Source organism: Coptis chinensis, chromosome 9 (assembly GCF_015680905.1).
Source record: "Coptis chinensis isolate HL-2020 chromosome 9, ASM1568090v1, whole genome shotgun sequence".
Classification (NCBI taxonomy): Eukaryota; Viridiplantae; Streptophyta; class Magnoliopsida; order Ranunculales; family Ranunculaceae; genus Coptis; species Coptis chinensis.
The window spans coordinates 17074228-17101990 of NC_141464.1; the positions used below are offsets into that span (position 1 = coordinate 17074228).

The 27763-nt window shown below is 36.4% G+C and overlaps 1 protein-coding gene across 2 annotated transcripts; it reads left to right on the forward strand.

Moving 5' to 3' along the window:
- Window positions 1–6395: 6395 nt before the first annotated feature.
- Window positions 6396–25384, forward strand: DDI1 (ubiquitin family protein). 2 transcript variants are annotated; one of them, XM_086584705.1, is made up of 16 exons: window positions 6396–6532; window positions 6613–6645; window positions 6737–6870; window positions 7147–7255; window positions 10887–11003; window positions 12092–12157; window positions 13093–13155; window positions 13242–13286; window positions 18047–18108; window positions 21552–21645; window positions 22685–22777; window positions 22847–22916; window positions 23128–23195; window positions 23381–23444; window positions 24641–24666; window positions 25024–25384. In XM_086584705.1, exons 1-16 carry the CDS (start codon window positions 6467–6469, stop codon window positions 25150–25152), a joined length of 1239 nt encoding a protein of 412 aa, XP_086440831.1. In that variant the 5' UTR covers window positions 6396–6466; the 3' UTR covers window positions 25153–25384. The 2 variants fall into 2 exon arrangements, with proteins under 2 accessions (XP_086440831.1, XP_086440832.1); XM_086584706.1 differs by having other exon boundaries at window positions 24650–24666.
- Window positions 25385–27763: the final 2379 nt, after the last annotated feature.

Here is a 27763-nt window from a genome sequence, read left to right on the forward strand (position 1 = left end):
TTCACAAGGTTTGTCTAAGGTTCCCTTGTACATTCATTTCTTTTGCTGCAAAAGCTTGGTTCTATTCTTCCCCACAAGCTTTTAGTAATAATGTAATTGAGTAGTCCCAAACAAATATATATCTTACATCATATTCCCCTTCTAGTTAACTTTGTGAGGCCCATCCGTGCTAGCTTTTAGATTCATTTTGTCTGCAGCATTTTTGTTTTCCTTTGGCAATGAGCACGATCCGATCTATATCCCAATTGTCTCTTTTCCTTCACTTTTATTAACTACAGCCATGGGTAAGGAAAAGATTCATATAAGCATTGTTGTTATTGGTCATGTCGACTCACAGGAAGTCCACAACCACCGGGCCCCGATCTACAAGCTCGGTGGAATTGACAAGCGTGTCATTGAAATAACTTTGAGAAAGAAGTGGCTGAGATGAACAAAAGGTCTTTCAAAATGCACGCATGGGTTCTTGACAAGCTTAAAGCTCGAGTGTGAATGTGGTATCACCATCGACATTGCCTTATGGAAGTTCGAGACAACCAAGTACTCTTTGACCGCTCATTGATGCTCCTCGACATCGTTGACTTTATCAAGAACATGATCACCGGAACTTCCCAGGCTGATTGTGCGGTCTTGATCATTGACTCAACCACCGGTGGTTTTGAAGTGGAATCTCCAAGGATGGACAAACTTCGTGAGCATGCTTTGCTTGCATTCACTCGGGAGTGAAGCGGATGATCTGCTCTTTGTAACAAGGTATTGGCTTCACCTTTTTGTATTTTCTTTTGTTCATATCACTTTTGCTAGTGTGAAGTTTTGTTACTTATCTTGTAAATTTGTGTTTATTCCTTTTGGTTTTGTTTGTAGATGGATGCCACCGCACCTAAGTACTCCAAGGCGGGTATGATGAAATTGTGTAGGAGGTGTCCATAACTTGAGGATCAGTCAGGAAGCTACTCTCTCACCGCAATCTTGCAACATGGATTCATCAAAAGACAATCATTCCTATGATGGCTCAACATTTCTTTGTACCTTTTGCGGGATCGATTATCGGTGCCACCCCACCAAGGTGCTTGGAATTAAGAGCAAGCGACTCTTTCAATCTCCTCGATGATACCCTTTTACTTGAATGTGCTTCGATGGTCCTCCGTGGGGAAACTATGATGAAATAGGGAGTATGTTGACTGACATGGATTGACTCCCCAAGTACACAAGCCCAGATAATGGATTTCGTTCAGTAAGGGGTTCAAAATATGCAGCTTCTGATGCCGAGGGATCATTTTATCTGATTTTCATCTCTGCATAGCACTGAGCTTTGAGGTAGCCAATTCATATGACTTTTCGTCACTCTTCAGTGAAGTGTCCACCATCTGTGCAGTTAAGATTGTAATGGTATATGTTTAGCCCACATAGGCCCCTACCATAAACACTAGCTTAATGCATTTCTAAGTTTGTGTATACCTGAACTTGTACTACACCATTGCGGTACACATCCAATTGTTGCATTTGTCAGGTAAAGAGATTTTAGCAACATATATACAATTCTTCCCCCCAATCATCACAGAGGTCCTTTGGACCTTCCCTAGAACAACCCTGGGTGAACTCATGTTGCTGAGGAAGAGTGCATCTTGGTTCTCCATGACGCTAGGACTACTCTGTTGGAGCTTGACAACATTGTTCCCCTAGTTGTTCGGTATACCACGTCATCCATGTTGTGATTATTCATATATGGAGAATTAAGCAGAGTTTTCAACTTTCCTGCAAACGCAACAAATGGTTCATATGGGTTGAGGAAATATTACAAGGACCTTCTTTACCATTATGAGCATGTGTATTTCCATAGGCGAGATAGTCCACCTCTAAGTAAAACTCCAACAGTATCTGATTACAAACTCTCTGTTTGATTTGTATCTTTCCATATCTTTTAGGCTTGTAGTTGTATATATAATTATATATATTGGTATTTTTTTATTTCTTTTGAGTTTTAATCTAGTGTCTCTTATTTGCAGTAGTACTTCCTTATTTGAACATATCTCTTTATGACCAGGAATTTGATCCTGATGGTAATTTTTTATGTTCACATTTACCTGTACTTTGCTCGATCATTATTTTCAGTTGATTCATTAGTCATAACTTCGTTTCATATTATGGTCTCTCCATGTAAGAGTGATTGAGTACGATTTATAGTGATGACCTCACACTTAGACTTCGAGAAAAGAGAGAAAGAAACAAATGCGATGAATTATATCCATCGGGTATCATTAAACATTGATATCAATAAGCAACGGATGAATTTAGCCATTAATTATTATATTTGTAAATGCATGCTATGTAATGCATCTCAATACTCAATCCAGAGGTATGCATAAGGTCATCACCTTAAGATTCGGATTAACTACGCACTATGATCTTATACTTTGCTAATACAATTTTGTCCCGTTTGCTTAACCCTATTTCCTCAATATTGTCATGTCTCAATTATCATATTGTCCTTCGAATCGGAAATTATGAACGTGATAGGGAAAGTTGATGGCATATTGTATGATGGAGACTATTTAGGGAATCTAACGCGTTTTTGGTCATTAAGTTACATTGACTTGAGCAAATCAGCACAAATTCCTCCCCACGGCTTCCTGAATTTTCAAATATGTGTAGAGTGCTTTCGGTGACCCGTGTGCTTGGAACACCACCAACCTAATGATTTTTCTCATCTTCTAAAACACCGATATTTCAGATTGCAATCAGATTCAATTTGTGTGCATGACTCAATTACATAGTCATGTCGTTCCTTGTTGAGTTGGGTGCGACCCTATATTACAAGAGAAAACTAACAAATCCCAGGCTGTTTGGTACGCAGGGAATTTTCAAAATGGGACAATCTCGGGATGATAGATCAAAAAGAGTAACACTAAAAGTTGATGAATCATACATCATGTTTGCCTTGCAGGTATGCATCAAAGTATTTCCAAGGCATCTTATGCTCCAATTATCAATCCCTTCATAGAAGTGAAACATTTTTCTTATATTTTTTGGAAATTCCTTTGTCTTCACAGGCAATTAGATTTTTTCGGAACTGTCTCCAGTAACCAGGAAATTTCTTCTTGAGCTGGATACGGTGGCTATTTGTTGCAATGTAGGCCATTACTTTCGACAATTCTTTTGGACTCACTAAGCGAGATGAGTTGCTGATAATCCATTGATTTCGGGAGCTAAACATTCTGTAATGTAGTATAAAAAATTGTAAATGTTTTGTACTTCTATGTCATGTATATTGATTTTTAATAAAAAAGGGTATTGGTTATGAAATTTTGTTTGAGGTGGTTTTGTGGTGTACGAATTGTTTTTATATTATAATCTTTAGCGGCTATGCTTTAGTATTGGTTTATGCCGTTTTCAACAGTAAAAGCTCGTCATTGTTGAGAATTAATGACACATTCTACAACAATTTATAAGTGTAGGCCATTCTGAGAATTTAAAGCCGTTGGGAAAAAATTGGCTATATTGACCATTTTGAGTCGTCGAGATAGTTGTCGATGATTTTTAAAAAGAAAATAGCTGTTGGCAACTCTGATGATTTTAAACCATTGAAATATCTTGTTTAAGCCGACAATTTTGGGTCATCACGCTAATTGTTGGAATTTTTGACAAGCCTTAGTTGTCGTTCTAGGTCATGGTTGCAAACAGTCGCATAGGTGTCGCGGATGTGGAAACATTGACAACGGTTGTAGTGACAATTTTAACCCATTAATGATGCATTTGTGACACCACCTTCGCCAACGACTTTTCTGACAGCCATAACTATCACGAAAGCCTTTTAGTGATAACTTTTAGCCATCGAATTATATCGAATTTTTGTGGTGATAATCCCCAAACTTTAAGTTTTTTATTTACTGGCAAATAGACTTCTAATTTTTCAGATAGAGAGGATTTGACTTTCTTTTGTTGGTACCCCACCAGAAATTTGTACCATTAATGGTTTAGGTGACTACGTTTGGTAGCATGAAAGTGGACATATTGAAAATAGACATTGTTGAAGACACTAATTTGTGAGGATAGTTCTAGGAACTTGGGATATAATTTTACCTTTCTAACTTGCAATTTTCTTATTCACCTTGGTTATGATCTCATTGAAGATAACATACTTTGGTTGGCGCAAAGAACACAAGGGGGCAACCATTTCTTTCCAATGGTTTTCAAGATTGAAGCAGTGAGTTCTAGATCCATATTATTACTAAAGTTGACGAGTGTTATGAGTATTATTCCCTTGCAACGGTCTCAACACAGGATGCATTATAAGGAAATATTCGTACCCCCAATATTGAATTAATAGATCAAATATAATGTCAACATAAATATTAACATACTAATATCAATAACTAGATAAATATATGAGATGGAACAATAACTTAATAAATGAGACTTAATTAACGGTATAGTCCAAACAAAGTCGCACAAATTTCCTTTAACGACTTTAGTCTCAACAACAAGGTCTAACCAACGGTAAATGTACACCAAGATTGATGCTCCCAGTCATAATCCCACATCATCTCTACGTCTAAGACAGCTGCCACCCACACGATGCGTAAGAAGCTATCAGAGTTTCCATATAGTACCGCAACAACAAAATAAAAAAGAGGAAGGCACATACGTACTCTTCGATTGACTCAACTTCAATGTGATAGTCTTGGGGCTTCCCTTTTAGCCTCTTCAAATATAAAGTAAACTAGCCCATGCTTATATCTCATCCCTTAAATTGCTTAACCGATAATCTCAAAAACATATCTTCTACAAGATCAAAACCTTTGAAGCAACTCATTGCAGTGGTAAAACCCTCCAAACTTTCATCAAAGGGAACAATATCTCCATAACCATTAGGGATACCCATGAGCATGGTGAAATCAAGAGGGATAATCCCAACCTCACCCCATGAGAAATGGAACGTATAGGTAGATCTCCACCACCGTGCGCTCAATTAACCCAAACATCAACGCTTGGTCATTTTGCTCCCAATGTGAATTTAACAACTTCCCAAATGGTGTGGCAGCTATAATGTTAGTAACCATAATAAAGTTAAGGTCCGTCTTCGAAGTCAAGCAATGCCACCATGACATGACATTTGAAAATGTACAACGCATTTTCCATTGGTGTATTTCCTACGTAAATTTCACACGCAATAAAACAAACTATTTAACACAATATTATTTTAAAAAAAGCGACTCAATCGCAATGTAACAAAACAACTTCAAACAATTTTTTTTTTTCAATTCCACAACTAACAAAAATACTAATACATAAAATTATAAAATTTACTTGAGAATCCACTACTTTATTTGCTACGTGTTGGACGAATTTTGATGCTAATGGTGGGTGTTCATGGACTTCACATCATGGTAGAAATAAAGTTGAATCCAAGCTCAATTTCGTCACATTTTGAATTGTTGAAGTCAATCATCTTTGCCCACTTTTTAAGTGATTTTACATTTTTCAAACCATCTACTTCACTTGATGTGGTGAAACAATGCAGAATCATTTGTGGGTTGAGAATTTATTAAATGTGGGTTTAATTGAAAAAAATTGGGTTGAGGAGGGGAGAAAATCGTAATGGAGGAGAGAAATTTGATAGGGAAGATGAAGTTGGGTCGTATGCTTTGAGTCTTTAAAAGTATACTGAGGGGACGGGATGTTTCATTCCATCTCGTTACCAAACGGGATGTTTTATTCCATCTTGTTCGTTTTTTTTTACAAGTGAAATTTTTATTAATAACAAGTTTTACAAATAATTAATACAAGCATGCAACAAGCTGCGCTGCAAGTCCTTTCTGAATGGCAAATCCTATCCTCCTAAATAGAAACTCGTTAGAACCAATTGTCATTACGTTACTGTCTATAACTTTCTGTAATATCTTAAAGAGCAACAGACTATTGTGCCAATAAACCAAAAATATTGAAACCGAACGGGATAAAACAATGTTGGTTAGCCCTACAAGCTTCTTCGTGCTTCTCAATCTTCCCTACAACTTCTATATTGGGTGCTTCTCCCAACACGAAGACCCCATTCCCAAACCCTACTAACAGAGAGGCTTTAGTTACATCAACACAAGCATGGTTTCTCTCAGACCAACTGTAGATCAAGACATTCGCAGGCCGAAATGTCGATCTACCCTTATTCCAGAAAGACGGAAGTCTGAATTTTAAAGTCATCCTTGCATTGGACAACACCTGGTAGCTTCTGGCCAACTATGTAACTTTGAGGGTAAATAGTCCTGTGGGGAGGTAACAACTTTGCTACTTGCATTAGTAGCATGGTGGGTTTGGGCTTTAAAATATAAAACAAGCCCAAAGTCACTAACGTCCGGCCCAATTACACCTAACTTGCAACTCCAGCAAAGTATAAATACACTAGATGTAAACAATTAAAGTATATATGTTGCTTTCTCCTCAAGAATAATCCTGAAACAAAGTTTTTAGAGAAATGAAGCTCACTGTAATGACGGCCGACGAACAATTCATCACTCTAGACGTTGATCCCGAAGAATCCGTACTTGTTCTTCTCTCTCCACTTCCCAATTTCTTATTACTTTAATTTCTTATTTCTTATTATTTTTGTGGACCACGCAGGTTGAAAACTTAAAAGCCTTGCTGGAAGTTGAAGTAAGAAAAGAAACAAACCTCTATTTTTTTTTTTTTTTTTTTTGGTTTTTAAATTAAGAATCAATTAATTTTTTTTTTTTTATAATTGCAGACGAGAGTGCCACTTGAGCAGCAACAATTGGTTTTCAATGGGAATGAGATGACAAATGAGAAACGATTAAGTGGTATTGGAATTAAAGACGGTGATTTAGTCATGATGATGATTTCTAATGCCTCATCTAATAGGTAATAATAACATTTAATAATACTATTTTCATATTATCTGTTAACATGACTAAAGTCGAGCTAGTCTGACTGCTATAGGATTACAGGAATAGTTAATGTTTAGTCATTAGTGGTTAAAAACTTAAGATTATATGTTGGAAGGGTTTCTCTTGTTATGCTTCAATCTCCAAGGTCGTGTTTCCAGAAAAGCTGTATTGTCTTTGCACTGTGCTTATACTGATAAGTTTCTGTATAGACTCAAGCTGCCATAACAACTCGACCTAAATATTTTCTCAGGGCACCTGCTAGTGATCTGAGGTTTGACCCAGATGGTTCTGCTGTGAACCCTGGAGCTTTCCAGCAACATGTTCGGAATAATTCGAATATGATATCACAACTGCTTCAGGTAATCTTGCTCATTATCTTGAATAACTATATGTTTTTGACTTTTTTTTTTTTTTTTTTTTTTTTTATTATAGTACTCCACTCTTAATGTGATTACTGCTGCACTTTCAGATTTAGAAATTTTATGTTCAGTAACTTAGTTAACTTCACAACTTGTATAACTCGATGTTTGTATAACTGTTTTCGGACCTTGTCATTATTTTTCGTATAATGAGGGAATCTGTGAAATCTTACTGGAACTATACTAACATTTAAGTGGTTCATAGTGGCATGGAAATGACCTAGATTGTTGAGTTTCAAATAAATCTTCTTCATGTTTTAACTGATTTATGAGCTTCCATCAGTAATAACTTCTCCAAAGGTCTTCATTGACGGCTGAGAAACTGGATGCATTTGTTGGAATGGAGGCATCAGAAACTAACCAGATTCTTTGGAAGAGAGAGAGATGCATAGTCAACGATTATTTGATAGCACATGTGGGTTCAGTCTTTGGAAAGGAATCATGAAATATAATCAGTTGGTGGAGAATGAATTAAGTTTCAAGCTGGAAAAGGAAGATAGAATTCTTTTTTGGGATGATAGGTGGTGTTCTTCGATCCCCCTAAAAATCTGCTACAAAAAATTGTATATCATCTCAGATAACAAGCGTGTGACTGTTAAAGCAACATGTTGCATGGGAGAATGGGGTTCGGTCATGGGTTTTAAATTGCAGTAACATTTTATTTGAAAGAGAGTTGCAACTGATTCATGAATATCTGAATGTGCTGGCTAATCAAAGAGTAAACGAGGATAATGATACATGGAAGTGGTTGGGAAAGGTACAGCCATTCAGTATGGAGACTATGTATGATCTGATTGAGGAGTCAAGGATACAAGCATTGCAGTTTGGTGGTCTGAACTTCCCATTAAAAAAAGTGTGGAATAAAAGAGTCCCTACTAAGGTTTCATTATTTGTTTGTGCGTTATGTTGGGGGTAGGACTTTGACTGGTGATTATCTCAGAAAGAGGGGTAAGATCCTTGTTAACAGGTGTGTGATGTGCATCAAGGAGGAGGAAACAATTCAACATTTATTCTTGGATTGTGAAGTCGCGCAAGTGGTCTGGGGGTTATTTCACGCAGTCTCGCGAGTGTCACAGAGATGCATCACAAGGGCTTATGGAAATATTTAATTGCAAGCGACAGGGTCAGATTTCAAGGACGGGTCGTTTACTCTCAAAGATTGTAGCTCACGCGGTCACTCGGTCATTATTGCTTGAGCAAAATAGAAGACTTTTGATGACGAATCTAGGGATGTCCAACAGCCTATCGTTAAATGCAAGTCACTTATGTGGGATTGGGTGTCGTATTTAGGGGTTTAAAATTGGAAGATCTTGTATTTAGGTGGGATGCTGTGATTGAGGCTGAGCCTATGTAAGCTTTCACCGTTTGTAGTGTGTACCTCTCACACTGCATTACTATTATTAATATAATATATGATACCATTTACCGATAAAAAAAAATAAAAATAAAAATTTGATAGGTAGAAATCAGCAATCAATGTGATTTGCTAAAGCTCTAATAATGCACTGTGAAGAAGCACCGAGTGGTCTTAACTGCATGAGAGAAGACAAAGATGGAGCTGGATGGAAGAAGATGGCAGAGGGGGTGAGGAACTTTGTCAAAGAAGTGACTGCAGTAAATAATGGTGGCCATTGCAGTGGTTCACCAGAAATCTCACCTGTTTTGGTGAGGAGGGAAGTACTATTGGCAGAGGCTTCATTTGATGGAATATCAGCTGTGAAAGTGAAGGTAAGTGGAGTGAAAACTCTGCCCAAATCAGTAGAGGTGGCTTATTAAGAAAACAGAAAAACCAGTAGAGTTGTTGGTCCCAAGTACAGCATCAATGTGGAGCAAACTTATTCTTCATGAGATCCCTACAAGCTCATGAGGATCTGGGTTGCCGTGATCATGGGGAAGTTCTTTCCGTTCAGCGAAAGGCCGAAGATTTTAGTGGTTCAATGCAAGAAGCAGTCCAGACGGTTTGAGGGTACTGGAATAGATCACTATGATTTGGAAAGTGACTCAACACATGGCAGTGACCAGTTGGTTAAAGGTGGTTGGGCTAGTGCAATTAGTACAATGGTTGTATGAAGGTGGTAGGAAGGTTCTGGATAGGCACGGGGAACGCCTACATAGTGAATTTGAGAAATGGCGATCTTCTATCACCTTTTCTCTATGGTATGATTTTCTAAGTGCTTAGCAAAATGATGGGGTTGTTTCGGAGTGTTGGTCTTATTGATGGGTTTAAAGCATCCACTAGGATGGAAGCAATATCTGTCTCACACCTACAATTGATGGATGACATAATGTGTTTTTTTTTGGGTGCTACTATGGAGAAAGCTCGAAGTCTCAAAAAAAACTTTAGTTTGAGATGGCTTCCGTCTTGCGTATTAACATGACAGAATCGACACTTTTTGCACTTAGAGGTTAGTAATTGTACTTTGGAGTTTGTTGTAACATTTCTTTTGAAAACATAATTTAGTATTCCTTTGGGAGCACATAATTTAGTAAGTCCAAGATCGTTTGGAATAAGGTGATTGAGAAGGTGTCGATTAGATTGGCTGGTTGGACAGCAAAATGTTTATCCAATATTCCAATGGGAGTAGGAGTACACTACTCAAGTCCACTCAGTAACATATCTAAGTACCTAACTACTTCCTATTATCATTTATATTCTTAATTGGGTGGTTAGGCAAATTGGGAATGCATTTCAAATGTTTTTTTTTGTTGTGGCGATGGAGAAACTATATAGGTTCACCGGGTACTCCTAAGAAAAAAAGGTTGCATTGGGAGAAAATACACCCCAACAGTAATGTAGCCCTCTTGGCCAAATGGATGTAGCAGTATAAGGAGGAGAAATATCATATTTGGCTTAGTTGACTTGGGCATGTATTATTCAGCTGAAGAAATTCCTCAATCTTTTCGTCTCATTGAGATTGAAGAGTTACAACCTCCTCTTGTCTTGGTCAATTCCAACCTCAGTGCACCTCATGATTGTCAGGCACGATACATGATCGGCATTAATGGCTCTATTGCTACTCTATTGATATCAGTCGTTGTTAATGCCAGGAACTCGACAAAGGAACCAACACACGGTGTTGCAAGACACAGACGCTATAGTCTAACATAGTCCTCAAGTCCCCACATATTATAGACACTCGTGATGGGGCAGATTTAGTTGAGTTTCATGACAGTGGTTAGTTGGTTCGATTTCTAAATGTTATATATGTTTCTTTTGTGACTGAAGTATGTCAATCGTTTGCTTGAATATGCGAAAGTATGTTTTGTCAGAAGAAGCACCCACAAAGTAATTCCATGGATCCTCTCGCTTTCTATTCCCATGGAACTTTTTCTTCACAAAGTTCATATGGGTTGTGTCTCAGTGTCCTACATATAGGTTGCCGTGTCAGAAACTCTGTATCTGGGTCAGGACACCAACACACGTTCCCGTGTCAGTATTACTTGGGTTTACAAGGGAATTACGTATCTCTAAATGATTTTGTATTCATGTATGATGAACTCCTTGCCATATTTATATTGTAAGAAAACATTACATATCAGATCTTATCATTGATTGCAATTTGACATACAGAATGACCCTGAGTTTGCACAAGCAATTCTTGGAAATGATCTTAACAGGCTGCAGCAAATCTTGCGTGAACGCCATCAGCAACGATCCGAATTACAACGTAAACAGGAAGAGGAGATGGTAAGGGACTTAATTTGGCCTTTCACTTTCATGCTATTCTATTCTATTTTATTTTGATTTTATTTTTGCTACATATCATGGTGGTTTCTCTACCTTCCTTCATCATAGTTAGGTTCCAATGTTTAGTCTTGTGATTATTTTCGTAGATGTACGTCAAGATCTATCTGCATAAAACACGACTAGTGCTGCCACTGATTAACAGTAACTTGATGCAATATAAGGCTTGTGGAGTAAGAAATGAGAGGGACTGAGTTTTCATTTTAAACTTTTTGGCTGTTGGTCGAGTAGTTCTTGAAAATTCTATTAATTAGTAAAACCTTAGGTTTTGCTTTGAATTCTGTGAATGATATTTATCAATTCTGTGAATGATATTTATCTAAAATTGATCTAAAAAAGTGCTAAAGGCTGTGCTCGAATGGTACAGTCCCTCAGTCGCCCCTTTCATTCTGGATTGATCTTGTAGTTCTTCATTACTTGGCATGTCATAAAGTTAAGTTGTCAAGCGTTAATTTATGTTATATCAATGATAACAATTATTTTTGGATCGATAAAAGATATTTCATTGATATAATCATATAATAGAGAAAATAGTACATTAACACCATGAGTACTAGAATAGGAATATAAGCTACTATTCAAGGACCAGAACCCAAAGACACGTAGGCAAGTACCCCACCTGGAAAAGAGAAAAATTACAACAGACACCCAAAAAGCCAAAAGACTTTCAATACTTGGAGGTTATACCCCCCTTCTCACCGAATTCTAAAAATTTCACCTCCAGCCAAACATGTCCCAGCAGCATTAATCATACGACTGCCATCTGTCTCCTTAGTCACCACCTCCACTCCCCTCGCAGAGAACTCAATACTTAGAGCTAGAACTTACGCCATATACAGTTGGAAAAATCTTCGAGTCTAGTTTCCAATGCAAGCAACTAAATTGATAGTGCATAATTTGTTAGTTACGGAAATTTGGTTCAAGTTCTTTTACTGTCTGATGTGATGTCTGACCTTTGAATATTAGTGGGCTAAATTATGTTTTAACTTTTAAGTAGTTGTTCACTGATAAATTGTTATTATTATCTGTAGGCACTGCTGGATGCGGATCCTTTCGATGTAGAAGCACAAAGGAAAATTGAAGCTGCAATCCGCCAGGTCCGTGTAAATTAGTAAATATGTGTGACGCTGCTTTTGTATACTTGTGAGTTTATTATTAAAAGAATCTGAGCATTGACAGAGATGAGTGTTGTTGTATTATGGCTAGGGTATTTGTTTCTCTATTGCTTGACTATATTTCATGGCAATGATAGGTTCGGCCCAGAATTTACAGTTTTAGATTAATTTCCATCTCCCACTGGTGACATAATTCACTTGGTCTAGAGTCGAGGACTGGACTGTGCATCAACAATTAACTTCTTGTTCAGAGATGACAACAGTACTAGAAGTCAATACCTTCTCAGTTTCTCAGTTGGCGTTTTTGTCCTTCCAAAAAGTAAGGGGTTGTTTGATTTTTATTGTTTCAGCATTCAGAGCCTCTGAAACTTCAGTTTTTTTGAGTTCCGAGTCTCAAACAATCTTTGTTTTTTTTTCAGTAGTTTCAGTGTTCAGAGGCAAAATATGGTTTCAGCATTCCGCACCAAAGTTGTTACTGAATTCTGAATTGAAATGATGATGCCAAAGAATTCCATTCTTACCCTTTCTTCAGTCATTCACAATCATGTTCAAACTTGTGATTTCAGCCATGACAATCTTCCCTCTCACCTCTCACCTTCTTTGAAGAACCATTTTCCTTCTTTACTCTTTAATACCTTGAGATTGTTCTATGGGTTGGAAATGGTTTGGATATAGTTTTTATTGTTTGTATTTGAAGTTTTTCTGGTCGGAGAGAGAGAGAGAGAGAGAGAGAGAGAGAGAGAGAGAGAGAGAGAGAGAGCATGGCCTCCACCAGTCATTTGCATGATTGAACCTTTAGAATTTGACGTCAATCCTTTTTTTTTTGTGATTATATCGATTCCCTAATGTCAGTTTGTCTGTGTACCAAAAACTTTTGAGTCCACACTTGATACTTAATGTGCTCTTATTAAATGCAGAAAGGAATAAATGAAAATTGGGAAGCTGCACTAGAGTACAATCCGGAAGCTTTTGCCAGGGTGGTACGTGCAGCTTCTTTCTTTTTAGGTGCTCTGTAATTTCTCTTTACTCTTTGTATTGTTATTTATTGTTTTTTTTTAATCTTCAGGTTATGTTGTATGTAGACATGGAAGTCAATGGAGTTCCTCTGAAGGTAGTGATTTCAAGAACTTACTTTCTTTGCAGTTAAACCCGTCTTCCACCTATACTTTCTTTGTCTTAGTTCTTTTAAAAAAATGGTGTTCCACCTACAGTGATCCGCAGGTATTTTGTTTTTCCAAGATTTCCCCTGTCCAAATTCATAAATTACAACAAATATATATCCATCAAGATGTAATTTATGTCATGGTGGCCAGGGCAGTTCGGTATACAGCTCAGCAACACACAACTACCACTAATATTTTTCCGCCTATATACCTCAAATTTTTGTATATGTCGTCTCATTATAGGGAAAAGACTGAGTGAATAATCCAATGTGTCTTCCACTTTGAAATATGAGATGGGGAATGAAGGAAAATTGTTAGTTTCTCTTCATTTTGAACTTTACCATTAGTCCATGACCATAGTCCAATTTGAAAGACAAAATGATCCCATGGGCCAAAATCATTTTGGATATTATGCTTCCACTTCATTGGGTAATAAAGACTCAGCAACAGTTAACAATTTTTTGAGTTTAACATCCATCTAATCCAACGTCGCACATCAGTAGACTTGAGTATACTTGAGCACTCAGAGAACAAAGTAAAAAAATTGAAATAATAAAAAGGAAAAGAATAAAGAATAAAGAAAATATTAAACAAGAAAAATATAATCAACAAACTTTCATCAGTTATGCCCTCATTTAGCGTGTGCACGTGACTAGTTATGGTAAATATTCATTCATTTCTTTTGGATATAAAGATACTTTGTTGAAGTGAATGTAACTATTGTTGCATTGATTTTGTTGAATTCTTCAACTATAAGAAAAGTACTATGGATTTATTTGGTATAGTCACATTATTTCATTCTCTATTTTGTGATTTACTTTTCACGCAGCTGAGCGTTTCAAGTAGAAAAGAGAAACCCATACCTCTTTTGCCTTCATCTTGCATTATGTCCATCATCTTATCACGTTCCACTCATCTCGGGGCAGTGATGAGAAAGAATAAGGCAATATTATTCCTCGTCTCATTCAAGGGGATGGTTGTATGAACTCCATCTTGTTAAGTACACTCCAAAAGGAGTTCCACTGCAAAAAGTGGACTAACAAGATGAATTGAGTGCTGATTTTTGGTGAAGATAGTCCGGCTCCCATGATGTAGATCAAGTGCACAAAAAAATCGGTTCAATTGAATATGTTTAACCATATCAAAATATGTTTGAAGTTGTAGATTTAGGCCGTTGGATTTATCCATAACATTCTAAAATACTTTTGACAAAGTTATACATTTTTGTGAGGATGATCTCTATTTTAGGGTGAACATCTCCACCAACATTCAGCCTCTAATTCATTGTTTTCAGTGGTTGAGCTTTTTCCTAGTTTTTTTAAGTGTAGTTCTGATGTAGTGGAATGGAGTTCTCGAGGGTGATTTAGAAGAAAGGAAAGAAGAATTAGACGAAAAGAATTATAAAGGAATTTAGTTTGGGAAGAATTTTGATTAGATAGATAAGTAGTTGAGATATATTTTTATTGATAAGAGCTTCATCAAATTCATTCATGTAGCTATTTTTATAGATACCTCTCAGTCTCTCATGAAACAATTTAGAAACCTACGAAACCAAGGAAAACTTGATTCCTAAGCTTTCTATAACATAAAAGTAACTGCCTAAACCTATTAGAACTTAAATTAAAATCTTATCTTCTAGACACTTCTAAAACTAGTTTAAATAATATGGACGAAAATTATATAAAATCAATATCTATAAGTTGTCCTTCATTCATTTAAGGATCCTTGGTGTAAACAAATACAAGGTTTTACCTTTTGTCAAAGCATGCAAGCACTTTTAATGTATAAATATGGTGTTAGATAAAGTGACAATTGTGCACATCAAACAGTCTTGGTGTGATTGAGGGTGTTAGGATAAGTCAAGAGAGGGGCTTAGTCTACCGTTTACTGTATGCAAATGATGTGGTGGCTTTTCTTGGTCGCGACCTTTCCAACTTAGATTTCTCTGTGGACTTTCCCTGTGCTCAAAGTCAACATGCAAGATTAAATCGCTGCGATATTAGCAATCTCACCATTGGGTGTGGTGATGAGACCTTAGTTCGTGTTGTGGCAAGGCATCATACTGGTCATTTGAAAGATATTTTTGGTAGATTTCAGGTGTAATGGGTCCGCAAAATGAGGTTAGGAATCACTGAAATATTGGCAAATTGACATAATATCGGGAGACTTAGAAAACTTTGGCAGTTAGGTGATGTTTGACAATATCTTATGGAAATTGGCATTATTCTGGTGTTTGAGTGGTATGTTGCAGAACGCCCAATAACACTGGTGGTAAGAAGTGATTTCTACTTTTTACAATCATACTCAAAAGTCAAATTCATCTTACCCAAAGCTTTTAAACTCTAAATCACAAAAATGTCCCACTTGTAAACGTTTGCCAAGACTTAAAGTTAAGATAAATTTCAACAACAAAAAATGTCCAGTGCTTTCAATTTTTTGAGGATATCATGTTTTTTGAGATTAAAAATCGTTAAACACTAAGCAATTAGTCTCACTCTCTCCTTCTTTCATTGTTTCTTAGTCCGAATTTTTTTCGGATGACTTTTGTAGTTTGCTAGAAAAAAATCTGTTGAAATAAGTTGGGTTTCTCTTTGAAGTTAATCTGCTAGAGGAATCGGTGCTTTCTGTGAAGGCATTTTTCCAGAGAAATCACGATCTGTTCAAGAAACTTTGGTGATATTATCTTGATACCTTTTGTTGGTAAGTCGAGTTCCTCATTACATGGTAAGATTCTCAATATTTTAATGCTGGGTTGTTGAATAACTGAGATATATTTGACAATAGATTGCGAAATACCTTGGCATTTTGTACTATGGCTTTCCCTCTTCCTACCTTGGTGTCAGTCGTGGTTATTTGGGAACCTGTTAATGAGAACTTTTGCTGGAATTGGAGGGTTGGCAACGTACCTACCCTCTTCTTACCTTGGTGCCCCTATTGGGGAGGTGAATAAGTCGGTAGTTATTTGAAAACCGGTTATTGAGAACTTCTGTTGGGAATTGGAGGAATGGCAAGGGTGATACACATCTGAAGGGGCTTGTGTTATTCAAGTTGTCGAGTCTACTTGTGTAACTATTTATGTTCACCATACCACGAGCTGTGCCTAAAATGACAGAATTATTAGGAATGTTTTTGTGGGACTACTCGGAAGAAGCTCATAGGTTTCACTTGGTGAACTGGAAGAGAGTAATTATTTCTGAGATAGATGGGGGTTTTGGAGTTAAGATTAATGCACAAGTCTAATTTGGCGCTAAGGTAGGGGATTTGGATAGGAGCTGGATAGTGGTCGGCCTGTGGGCCATACGGTTGTAGGTGTGGAGAGTATCCTAAAATGTCTTGAAGCTTTGAAAAGATTGGATTTAGTTTGGGGAACTGGACTGTGATTAATTTTTTTTGGTATAGGTGGTCAAGGAGACTCTGCTTTTGTTATTCACGAGATGTTATGCCATCTTTGTGTTTAAGAATCAATCATTTGTAATTTCATGCATATATTGTTAATGGGCATCTTTGGTGGGAATGGATATTCATAATTTCATATTCCCATGGTTCACAGGGACATTATGAGTGTTGTTTCTGTATTGGATTCTACCCCTTGTATGAGATGGTGTAAAGTTTTTCGTATTTGGACTTCTGACAAGAGTTGGAGATTTTAGTGCAAGTATTTCTACTTTGCCCGTTGCTCTGATCTTCCAACTGCAGAGCAAAGACCTCCCACGTTGGGTTTCCTTATACTTACATTTGGTGAGCAGTCTAGGATTCAATAGTTTCCATTGATTGTCAATTTAAGAGAAGAAATTGAAACATTAAATTCTTCCTCCTTTGCTTGCCATATGGGGAGTTGGTTAGTCACACTCTCATCCATTGTCAGTATTCCTTGGAGGTATTATCTCATTTTGTCCATCAGTAGGGTGCTTTGGCTAGCTCCTTGGTCAGTGAAGTAGCTTTTAGTTTCCTTGATTCAGAGCATTCATTCCTCTAAGAGGAGCATATTGCGGAGCATCATACCCTTTTCCCATCACGTCAAACTTTTGGTTGGACTGGAACGTGAGACACACTCAAGATAGGTTCGAGGATATCATTGTCCCAATCAAGGGGATGATGTTTCTTTAGTTGGAGGTTTGGGACGAGTGGAGTGGCACGCTGTTTGGTTGCTTTATGTTATTTGATGGGCACTAGCTAAGGAACTCTCCAGAGATTGTACCGTTTCGGTTATTTTTCTTTTTGTGTAATATCCTACACAACTTTCATTTTTGTTCTTTTGCTTGATCATATGTACTATAAGTCTACCTCTATCAATCAGCAAAATATATATGAAGTGATTATAGTGGATTATAGTCCTTACTGAAACTCTGTCTGCATATACCTCTTATAATATCTCCTACACCTTTTTTCCGGTAATTGCTACTGCATTAACTAGATTTCCTATGATTTTATTATTATTTTTTTCTTTGTTTTTCGATAGGTAGAACATTTATTCCCTAATCCCTTTTATTATTTTGTTGGTACCATCTTTATATATCTTTGCAGTATGCACAATTTAGTAGAATGATTTTGCTTCTCAACCTTAACTGGGTTGATGAAAGTCTTATTGGAATCACTAGTATCATGATCTCCTTTGGAATTTTCTTTCTTTCTTTCCTCTTTGTTTGTGTAAATATTTCTTTCATTTTAATTGTGCAAGAGTAACCTTTACTGGTCTATCTTGTTCTAGGCATTTGTCGATAGTGGGGCACAGTCCACAATAATTTCTAAGAGCTGCGCTGAGCGTTGTGGGTAAGTTATTTTGTTTGTGTAACTAAGCTGTCTCACTTTAGTTATTCTTTAATGCTGAAAAACCAAATTCTTTCTTTCAATAAATTAGTGCAACATCTAGTCCTTCAATGGACTATGGGAAACAATGATAGAACGAATTCTAAGATAGAGATCTTTGGTATCCCTTATGCCAAGAAAGTCGCTAATGGAAGCCATCTATGTGATAAGACAGGTAAAGGAATTTAGGAGAGCAATATAATCTGCACATGTATTTCATAGATTTAGGAAAACCTTAAGACAAGTCTCAAGAAACATAATTTACTGGTCGTTACAAAGAACTTATATATACTTTTTATCGGTATAATTCATTCTTTCATTGTAGTTTTGAAATTTAGTAGAGTTTACAAGGATTTGTTCATGTAACATGATTCTACAAGACACTGAGAATTCGTCCATATACAACCCCATTTTACAGAACAGGAGTGTCTCAATTACAAATAAAATCTTGATCTGTCACCCCATTAAAGCAAGAATTCATGCATGCCTAATCGTGTAGCTCCTCTTTGATCCTTTCCACAACCTTGTTAGCATCCCATTCCACTTGCTCAAAAATCCTTGTATTTCTCTCTTTCCACAAGTTTGTTATAATAGAATACAATAGCACTTGGGAGATGCTCCACTATCCATGTGGGTTTGGTGAAAGCGGTAGAGAGATGACCTTTTTGATGGTTGTCGGTAATCTCCAAGGTTAGTTAAAAGATGAAAAAAAATCACCCATACACCCTTAAGAAAGACACAGCAAGATGAATATGATTCACTCTCCTCTTCCTCTTTTCATATTGAATAAATATTCTGTAGTTCCATACCTCTTCGAGTCAACACACATATGGTTTTAAATCTCTCCAAGTTTGCACCTATGGTTTTAATTCTCCCAAATTGTTAGTGGGTGGAATGATTTTGTCAAAAGCGTAAACTTCAAACACGGTACCGGCCAATCTATTTACTTTTACTTGGATATGTGGATGGGAGACATGCCATTATAGGTGAAATTTAGTGATACGTGTATGCTGGCCTCTAACAAAAATGTGAAGATAGTGGATTATAACAAAAGAGAGGGGAGCAAGGAGTAGTATGGGATGTGGCATTAAGTAAGGGGGTTAAATGATTGGGAAATTAAAAGCGATGAGTCTCCTATGATGATTTATAATTCAGTGTGCAATAAAAATTCTAAAGTTGCTAGTCTTATTGAAGATGGGAAATGGCACCTACCACATCAGTTTAGGGTGCATTGCCCTGAACTAGTGCAAGGAATAGAGGAAGAGGTTCTCTTGCATACAGGAGATGATGAAGTCATATAGTCTGTATCAATGACAGGGGAGTACACAATGAAGGACACCCTGAGAACTTGAGGGAGGAGAAACAGCAAGTCAACTGGCATAGTTTAGTATGGTTTACTAACAGAGTACCAAGATATTCATTCATCAGCTGGTTGGCATTAAGCCATTAAGTAATGGACTGAAGACATTGTACAAATTAAAGCAATGGAAGAAAGTGGAGTCTGATTCTTGTGTACTATGCAATTCAGGAGTAGAAACTGAAGAGCATTTATTCTTTTCTTGTAGATTTTCTCAAGTTGTCTGGGAAGGTCTATTTAGGAGAGCTGGTTACAATAAGTTCAGAGAGCAAACATGGCAAGAACAGCTTAATTGGGTCTTGAATAAGAGCCGAGGCAAGGGTGGGTACCAGGATGCAGTTAGGCTTCTTTTCACAGGCTTCATTTATTGGATATGGAGGGAGAGAAATTTCAGAATTTTTTAGCACAAAGTCAGCATAGAAGCACAAGTAATGGAAGTGATTATGAGAGAGGTAAAGGTGAAAATTCATGCTCTTATTATCAGAATGGAGGAGGGACCAGATAGAGAAAGATTTAAGCAGATATGGAATAGAAACACCGAGTTAGTAGAGCACAGAATGATCAAATGCAAGTGGAAGAGAGCTGAACCAGAAAACTACACTTTAAACACACAGATGGAAGTGTACAAGGCACAAGAGGTCAATGGACAGCAGTCATAAGAGATGGAGAGGATACAATCATAGCAGCAGCACATGGAGTGTCTGATCATCACACAATAGCTTTGGTAGAACTACAAGGACTGGAGCAAGGAATCAGATTAGCATTGAGGCATAACATGAGAAGGATAGAAGCTCAAACAGATTCAGAAAATGTTATGGCATTTATCAAGAAGAATAGGTATCCATGGCAAGCAAAGAAGCTGATCAAGAGTATACAAGAGATGCAAGCAGATCTTATTTATTTTCTATAGTTCATATTTATAGAGAAACAAACATGTTAGCAGATGCTTTAGCTGCAAATTGTACAAATATTAGGTGTCTTGATATTGTACCTACTTCCTTTGCAAAGGATGTAAAGAAAATAGCATATGATGATGATGCAATAGGTAGAGAGTATGTGAGGATGTGAGCTTGTAACAAGAAAAGTTTTTTCATTATTAATGATAGGGGTAGGGGTCCTTGTTAACAACCTCACTTGCCAATCAAAAGAAAATTAAAAATATGATGATTATCTATAAGGAGAGTCTGTTGGGGAGATTGTCAGAAGGCGATGGGTTTGGGAAGCCAAGGAGGAGTTCCTTGTACGATGTTATATTAAATTTTGGTCAATGAACATTTTTTTGTAGCTTTACAAGGTGTAGGAGGTCATTCACGATTTTCCTTACTTGAAGATTTGGATGGCTTCGGTTCCCGTTTGTAGTTGCTTTCTTTTGGCTCTCCTACTTGGGGATGATCAAGACCATTGGCATCTTGAATGGAAGGGTCATGGAACTTCATAATGTTTGTTGTTTACGTAAAGAGTGGAATGAAATGTGGATCACCTACTTCTCACTTGTTCTTTCTCGTATGCAATTTGGGATTTATTTTTTCATCATTTGGCGAACCATGGATCTGACCACTAAGTTGTCTTGACTTTAAGATGTACCTCGATGCCCAATCTTCAGTCCGCCACCTAGTTTTGGAGGCTGAATAACTTTTTGCTATGTTAAATTCATTTTGTAACTTTTCTATATATTTACTTTCTTGACAAAATTATCACCTTGATTAATTTAATATTTGTTAGTTTTTTTTTTTTTAGTTAAATAATTATGATAAAAGAATGGTACATAAGAGTAAAATGATATTATTGCTAATGGAGAAAAACTTTAGAGAGAAAAGAGAGTACAGCTTAATTAGTTTCATCTCTCACGCTTCTTATATAGGAAAATAGTCTGTCTACAATACGGAAAACCTCTAATGACTCACCTATCTAATAACTCGCGCAGAACTCTAACATCAACATTGTTACTTTTGAAATAGAAATCAGTCTGTAAAATTTATTTTCCGAAAAACTAGATGAATGTTCTAATTATTTATTACTTATAAATCTCTTTTTGTGGAATTTACATCAGATTGCTAAGACTCCTAGACGAGCGATTCAAGGGCATTGCTCATGGAGTTGGTCAAACAGAAATTCTGGGAAGAATTCATGTAGCACCAATAAAGGTAGTAAATCCATGCTTTGTTGAATGGAAACATGGTACATACTACTTATGAAACTTGTTGGCATGTGTAAACAAGATATGAAACATGATTTGAATATCTCCATCTTTACCTTCAGATATTTTCACTTTGTCAAATAGAACCGTCATATGTTTTATAAACTTCGATATAATATATTATCCTTTTTCCACTCCTTAGTTCTGCCTCAACTATTATTAGCAACCTTCCTGACAAGTAAGCGCATGCTTATGCTTCTGCTCATATATATAAGCAACCATGAAATTCAGTAATTTGACCTCATTTATTTCGACTTCTATATTTCTCAGCTTGTGGTTGTTATCTTTGACTATCCCACCGTTTGCACCTACACGTCCTACAGTTTTAACATATATCGCAACAAATATTATGACAAGCTCCATATTGCAGTAGTTCAATACAGACATAAAGTGACCCGAATGTGAATGTAGTAGTCCCAACTGCACCACTTTATCCAAGAAGCGTGCTCACTCTTTGGGACACCCTTTTCAAGGCAGAGTAACTGTAAATTTTGGAGAACTGGATAATTACATTCTTCTTCTTCTTTTATGATGTATATATAGAAAATTACAAACCAAATGTGGCAATGTATTTGTTATGGAGCGCATCATGGAAGGCTTGTAGTGACAAGGAACCAGGAGAGGGGTGAATGAGCTAAAGGTAACGTAAAATACGTTTGACGACATTGATATGATTAGTTTGTAGTGCACTCATGACCTGGGCAACATGCACAGTATATGCTATGTCTGGTCGGGTGAGCATTAGGTACTGTATACAACTAACTGAGGGCGACAATGTAATGCATCAGAAAGGGGATTGATGATCATCATCTTGATTGGGGCTTTCGTCGATCAAGTTTGCATCAATAGATCCTGGATCCTCTCTTTTGAACAACGAATAATATATTCTGTGCATGACACTTGCTTGTCAATTCATTTAGTACCTCAACAGAGTAACTACTTTCTTCAGGTTAACTGTTTTATCTACTGGCTTTTCTTTGTTGCAGATAGGGAATGTCTTTTACCACTGCTCCTTCCAGGTATTAGATTCACCGAATATGGAATTCCTTTTTGGGCTCGATATGCTTCGTAAGCATCAGGTGATCTGCTAAATAAGTTGAATCTGTTGCTTTGTCATATACTACAATTTCTAACTAAATTGTTTGCAGTGTCTGATAGATCTAAAGGATAACGTACTAAGAGTTGGCGGAGGAGAGGTATCCGTACCATTTTTGCAAGGTTAATCTTTTGGTCTCAATTTCCCGTTCATTAACGTATTTTCCTTGATCATTCATATCACTTTGAACTATCCACATAGTAAAAGAATGCTACTGTGAGATCATTGATTGGTACTTCACTTTGTGCTTAATATATTGGGCTGTATCCAAATTTCTAGATATTTTGATTTGACTCCTATTGAGAAGTGCACTAAAACTCTTGTTATATTCAGAAAAGGACCTCCCGTCACATTTTCGAGATGAAGAGAAATACTCAAAGAATGATTCAGGATCAGCTTCAGTAAGTAAAAATCGAAACCTAGAATGCTGCTTCATATGCAATGGCTCTTTGCAAGACTTGTACATGCTATTAACTGTTGTTTATTATGTTAGTTGTCTTTGTACTCTATATAACCCATTCTGATCCTTAACCTATCTAATTTGACCATCAATTCTTTCATGCAATATCTTTATTCATGTGTTCAGGAAACCTCTGGAACAAAAGAAAAGAATATTAGTAGTATTGTGTCTACAGGAGGTCAACCATCAGGTTAGTTTTCAAGTTGCGCTAACAGATGTCATGCTCTGCTTTTTCTTAAATTTTATTGTGGTTCTTCTTGCTAGTCTTTCCCGTTTGCTCTAATTTCTGAAGATCAACATATCAAAAACATCGAAACACCTGCTCTTATGTAGCACTTTTTTGAACTGTCAGACACTGGCTCCCTTAAGTTTAGGGACACAATCTCTATAAAGTATACCTGGTTTGTGGCTCATGGGACAACAAGGAGTTTGGTTATTGCGTATCTGTAGATTCATAGAGTTTGTTTCCCCCCTTTGAGTAAAAAAGTCCATGTGAAGGATTAGTAAACAGAGAAAGAAAGCAGGAACAACTTTTTATTACTCAAAAACAAACTAACTGAAAAGGAGGCTCTATTGACCATATGTAGGTTTCTTGAGCTCCTTGCTTCTACCAAAAATAGAACCCTTCTAAGCCTTCCAAATAAAACAGATTCCTAATAGAGTAAAATAAAATAAAAATACAAAGTATACATATGAGGCCATCATGGATGGATGCCTAGTGTGGACAAAATCTGGTCAAGCTAATCAGATCATTATTCATCCCTGCTCCTGAGTACATCCCTGGGAAAGTGAGCCTTGTATTCTTAAGTTCACCCTTTCTAGTGAACAATGAGTTTGAAGAGCTTATGAATCAAATTCTCTTTCCCGTTCACCACAATGTTATATTCTGCACTACCTCTTGAGATTTTTGTGGGGCTGATTTGAGCCCTCAACATATTCTTTTGATTCTTCATCCCCCATATCTTTCAGTGCTCTTTGATCTGTAATCTGAGTCGTTTTTGTTACTTCTCCCTCTTCAAGTTCAATCTGTTTGAACATGTGGCAAAATGCTGTAAAAAAGGGGAACTTTACCTAGAGTATCTATAATCCATCTCCGCTTTACACTATAAAATACTGAATCCAGAAAATTTCCTAGCAAAATGTATGTTATATGTAAATTTCTTCCTTGTTAAGTATTAAACATCGTTGTAAGAACAGGGCCAGCTAAAGATAAATATAATTAGATGGTGTCAGGTTTCTTTCTATTTTGTTGTAAAATTTACCACAATAATGTATTTACTTTTTTAATCGGTAAATACAATAATTGCTTTTACAACTGTTGTATTGATAGGTTTTTTATTTTTTGTCCATGTATGTCTTTTATTGAAGTATTGTTTTTCTCTGTAGGAGTTGCAGGCAGTGGTTTGACACAGGTAAAATGCACTTTCTTTCAACTATTGCAATATCAATTCCCTGTTGAGCTGTTTATTGTGTATTAGTGTATAAAACCAGGGAAAATAATCTTACCCCTTGCCTCAAACACTTTAATGCCCATTAACCAGAATTTGCATGGAAATACATGGGATAGGGTGAAAGTATAAAACCACCTATTGCTCATAAAACTTTGTAAGCAACCCGGAAATGGTGACAGCAAGGTGAGAAGATGGGTGCCCGTTTTGTTAATATGGGTGGGGTATAACGCTACTCGTTAGTATGTAATTGATTTCCACATACTGCCCAAGTTGAAGCTAATATTGAATGTTATTGCTGGTTTAATAACTCACCTGCAGGGACATGATTTTGAAGCCAAAGTTTCCAAGCTCGTTGAGTTAGGATTTGGGCGGGATGCAGTATTACAAGCTCTAAGGCTTTTCAACGGTAATGAGGAGCAGGCTGCTGGATTTCTGTTTGGGGGATAGATAACTTCATGTAATACTAGCAAACAAAAAGAAAGAGAGAAGCAAGACTATTTTTCATAGGAACCGGCTATTTGCCAAGGGCCAAAATACCCTCAAATGCTCCTATTATTTTGAACTTTCAGGTTTTTTTTTAAGAGTAAATTTGATTGATAACGAATAATACAAACAACGACGACATGTGAGCTACAAATTGCACCGTGAGTCCTTTCTGAATACAAATTCATTAGACCCAGTGATCATTACGTTAATGTTATGTTAACTCAAAAGCACTATTTTCAAGCCCTGCCATCTGGGATACTCTAGTTATGTCAACTCATGCATATTTGCTCTCTAACTAGTTGTAGATTAGGACATCTACATGTCTGCACTTATATATATTTTTTCCCAGTGAGCATATATAGTGGTTAATTAAACTAAAATTAAAGAGTGATATGCCCATTATTGCAGTAGATTGTTTCTTAAGGTATTATATAGAATTTGTTTTTCATAATTTTTTTATATATATAATATTGTTACCATTTAATTGTGTACAATTTACTAAGCAATGAAAGCATTTGCTATTAAATCCATTCAAATAAAATGCTAAAACATTCCTAAAATACATTTATAAATTTCTGCTACAAAATTTTGAAATTCATCCTCCTACTATCATATGGTCCAAAAACAGCACAAATTTCAAAGGCAATTGCTAAAAAATAGATACTAACAACAAAAAGAAATTATATTATACAAAAGACCAAGAAAATTTAATGTCGTTAAAATATAAAAGGAAGCATCTTCATAAGTTCTTTGGTTGTTGCTACGCACTCGTTCCTCAAATTTTATTTTGTGTATTTTGGTTTACTATTTTGTAAAATTATGCATAACATTTTAAAAAAGGGTCCTACTATTGACACCCTCTAAATTGTGTTGGCAGACCCTGGCCCAACTCGGTCCAATTTGGGGTTTGTACTTATGTTGGCCACTACACAAAGTCGCGTACCCCATTCACTAAGAAACCAGTACTAACTAGTTTCAACCTTCGTGTATTTCTTCTTTTTTTGTATATTTCTTTTCTCTTCGACTACCCTCTAACCGCATTCACCATATTATCACCAAATTTTGTATCGATATTTGTGAAAAATTTAAAACATTTGTAGAAATTTTGAGTAAAATTTATACGAGACTTTGGCACAAAATTTGTTAACCCTAAATCCTAAACTAGTTGATTCACAATTGCACAAAAGAAAATGGAAAATAACAAGTTTAGATTTAAAACTAAATATTATTTGGAATTTGCAAATGTTTGATTATAATCATTCTTATTCAATTTGTTTATGTAAACCCTAACTTTGAGTTTTAAATGGAGTCCTGTTACTGCCAGACCCCAATTTGTATTGGGCAGACCCCGAGTTGGGCCGGGGTCTGCCCATTGTGTTGGGCGCAACTTCTAAACCATACACCCCCCAACCAAAACACTCAACGAACTAAGAAACCGCAATAGCCAATACCACCCTTCGTCAAATTCACAAACCCTCGATTTCGAAACTCTCTATCAAACCCTCGATCAAAAACTCTCCATCAAACTCTCAATTTGATAACTCTCCATCAAACTCTTTCGAAACTCAACCCTCGATTTCGAAATTCTCCATCAAACACTCGATAAAAAACCCTTGATCTGTGCGGTCTGCTTAGCTTGGTCGATCTCGAACTAGTGCTTAGCTTAACATCACTCGATCAATTATATTATATATAAGGTCAGTTTATTACAAATTTTCTTCTTCCTTGTTAGTTGCTATTATACACTTGATTACTTGTTTTTTAAATGGGTCATTCATTGTTAAAGGTTAACAACATAACCATATTTTGCAAACTTAAACTCTTGTATTAGTATGAGTATTGAGATTGAGATTGAGATTGAGAACACAATATGTTGATTTTTAAGTTTTCATTCTATTGTTATTGATTTTTAATGTTGTTTACATTTGTTAAAGGTTTGTTTTTCTTTAGTTCAATTGATGAAAAATGGAGAAATGTTGCTTGTATGTTCTGACAGGCGGAACAGTTATCTAGCTTATTATAATACTAAAACAAAAATGTTTAGGTATAGTGATACTGGTTCTCTTTGGAGAATATTGCCTCATCTGGGGAGCCTCATATCGCCAAGGAAGACGGGTTAACAAAGATAGAGGTAACTAATATTATAGTCTGACTTAAATATTATGCTTGTATTTTGCTTATATGCTTTCACATTTTCAATCTTTGTCCAATGATCATCTAATTCCGTGAATATTGTTGCTCTGTTTTTCATGAACGTTGTTGACTAAGAGTTCCTTGCGGATACTTGACATATTGTTTTTTGGTATTATCAGATGTAGTTTGCTTAGGATGTATTATCATCTCAAGTGAACCTCATGTTTGATCCCTAAATTTTGTAAAAAAAAAATAGTTTTGACAAAGTAACAAGTGGTGGGTAATGATCTTAATGGTATATTGTGTAGACAAATTGTCATTGTTTTCATTTTACATAGCAAAGGGGCGCAGTTACGCCCACATTCCCATGTTTATTTACAAAGGGAAAATACAAGAATATAAAGGGATATGATGATAAGTGTATTCTGCTACAGTGTTA

What these genes read in the sequence shown, in the direction of transcription:
- DDI1 (XM_086584705.1), top strand. Translation starts at nt 6,467, where the DNA reads ATGAAGCTCACTGTAATGACGGCCGACGAACAATTCATCACTCTAGAC. An exon ending in TTGAAGCTGCAATCCGCCAG is followed by an intron (nt 12,158 to 13,092) that starts GTCCGTGTAAAT and finishes TATTAAATGCAG; the next exon opens with AAAGGAATAAATGAAAATTG. An exon ending in TACAGGAGGTCAACCATCAG is followed by an intron (nt 23,445 to 24,640) that starts GTTAGTTTTCAA and finishes TTTTCTCTGTAG; the next exon opens with GAGTTGCAGGCAGTGGTTTG.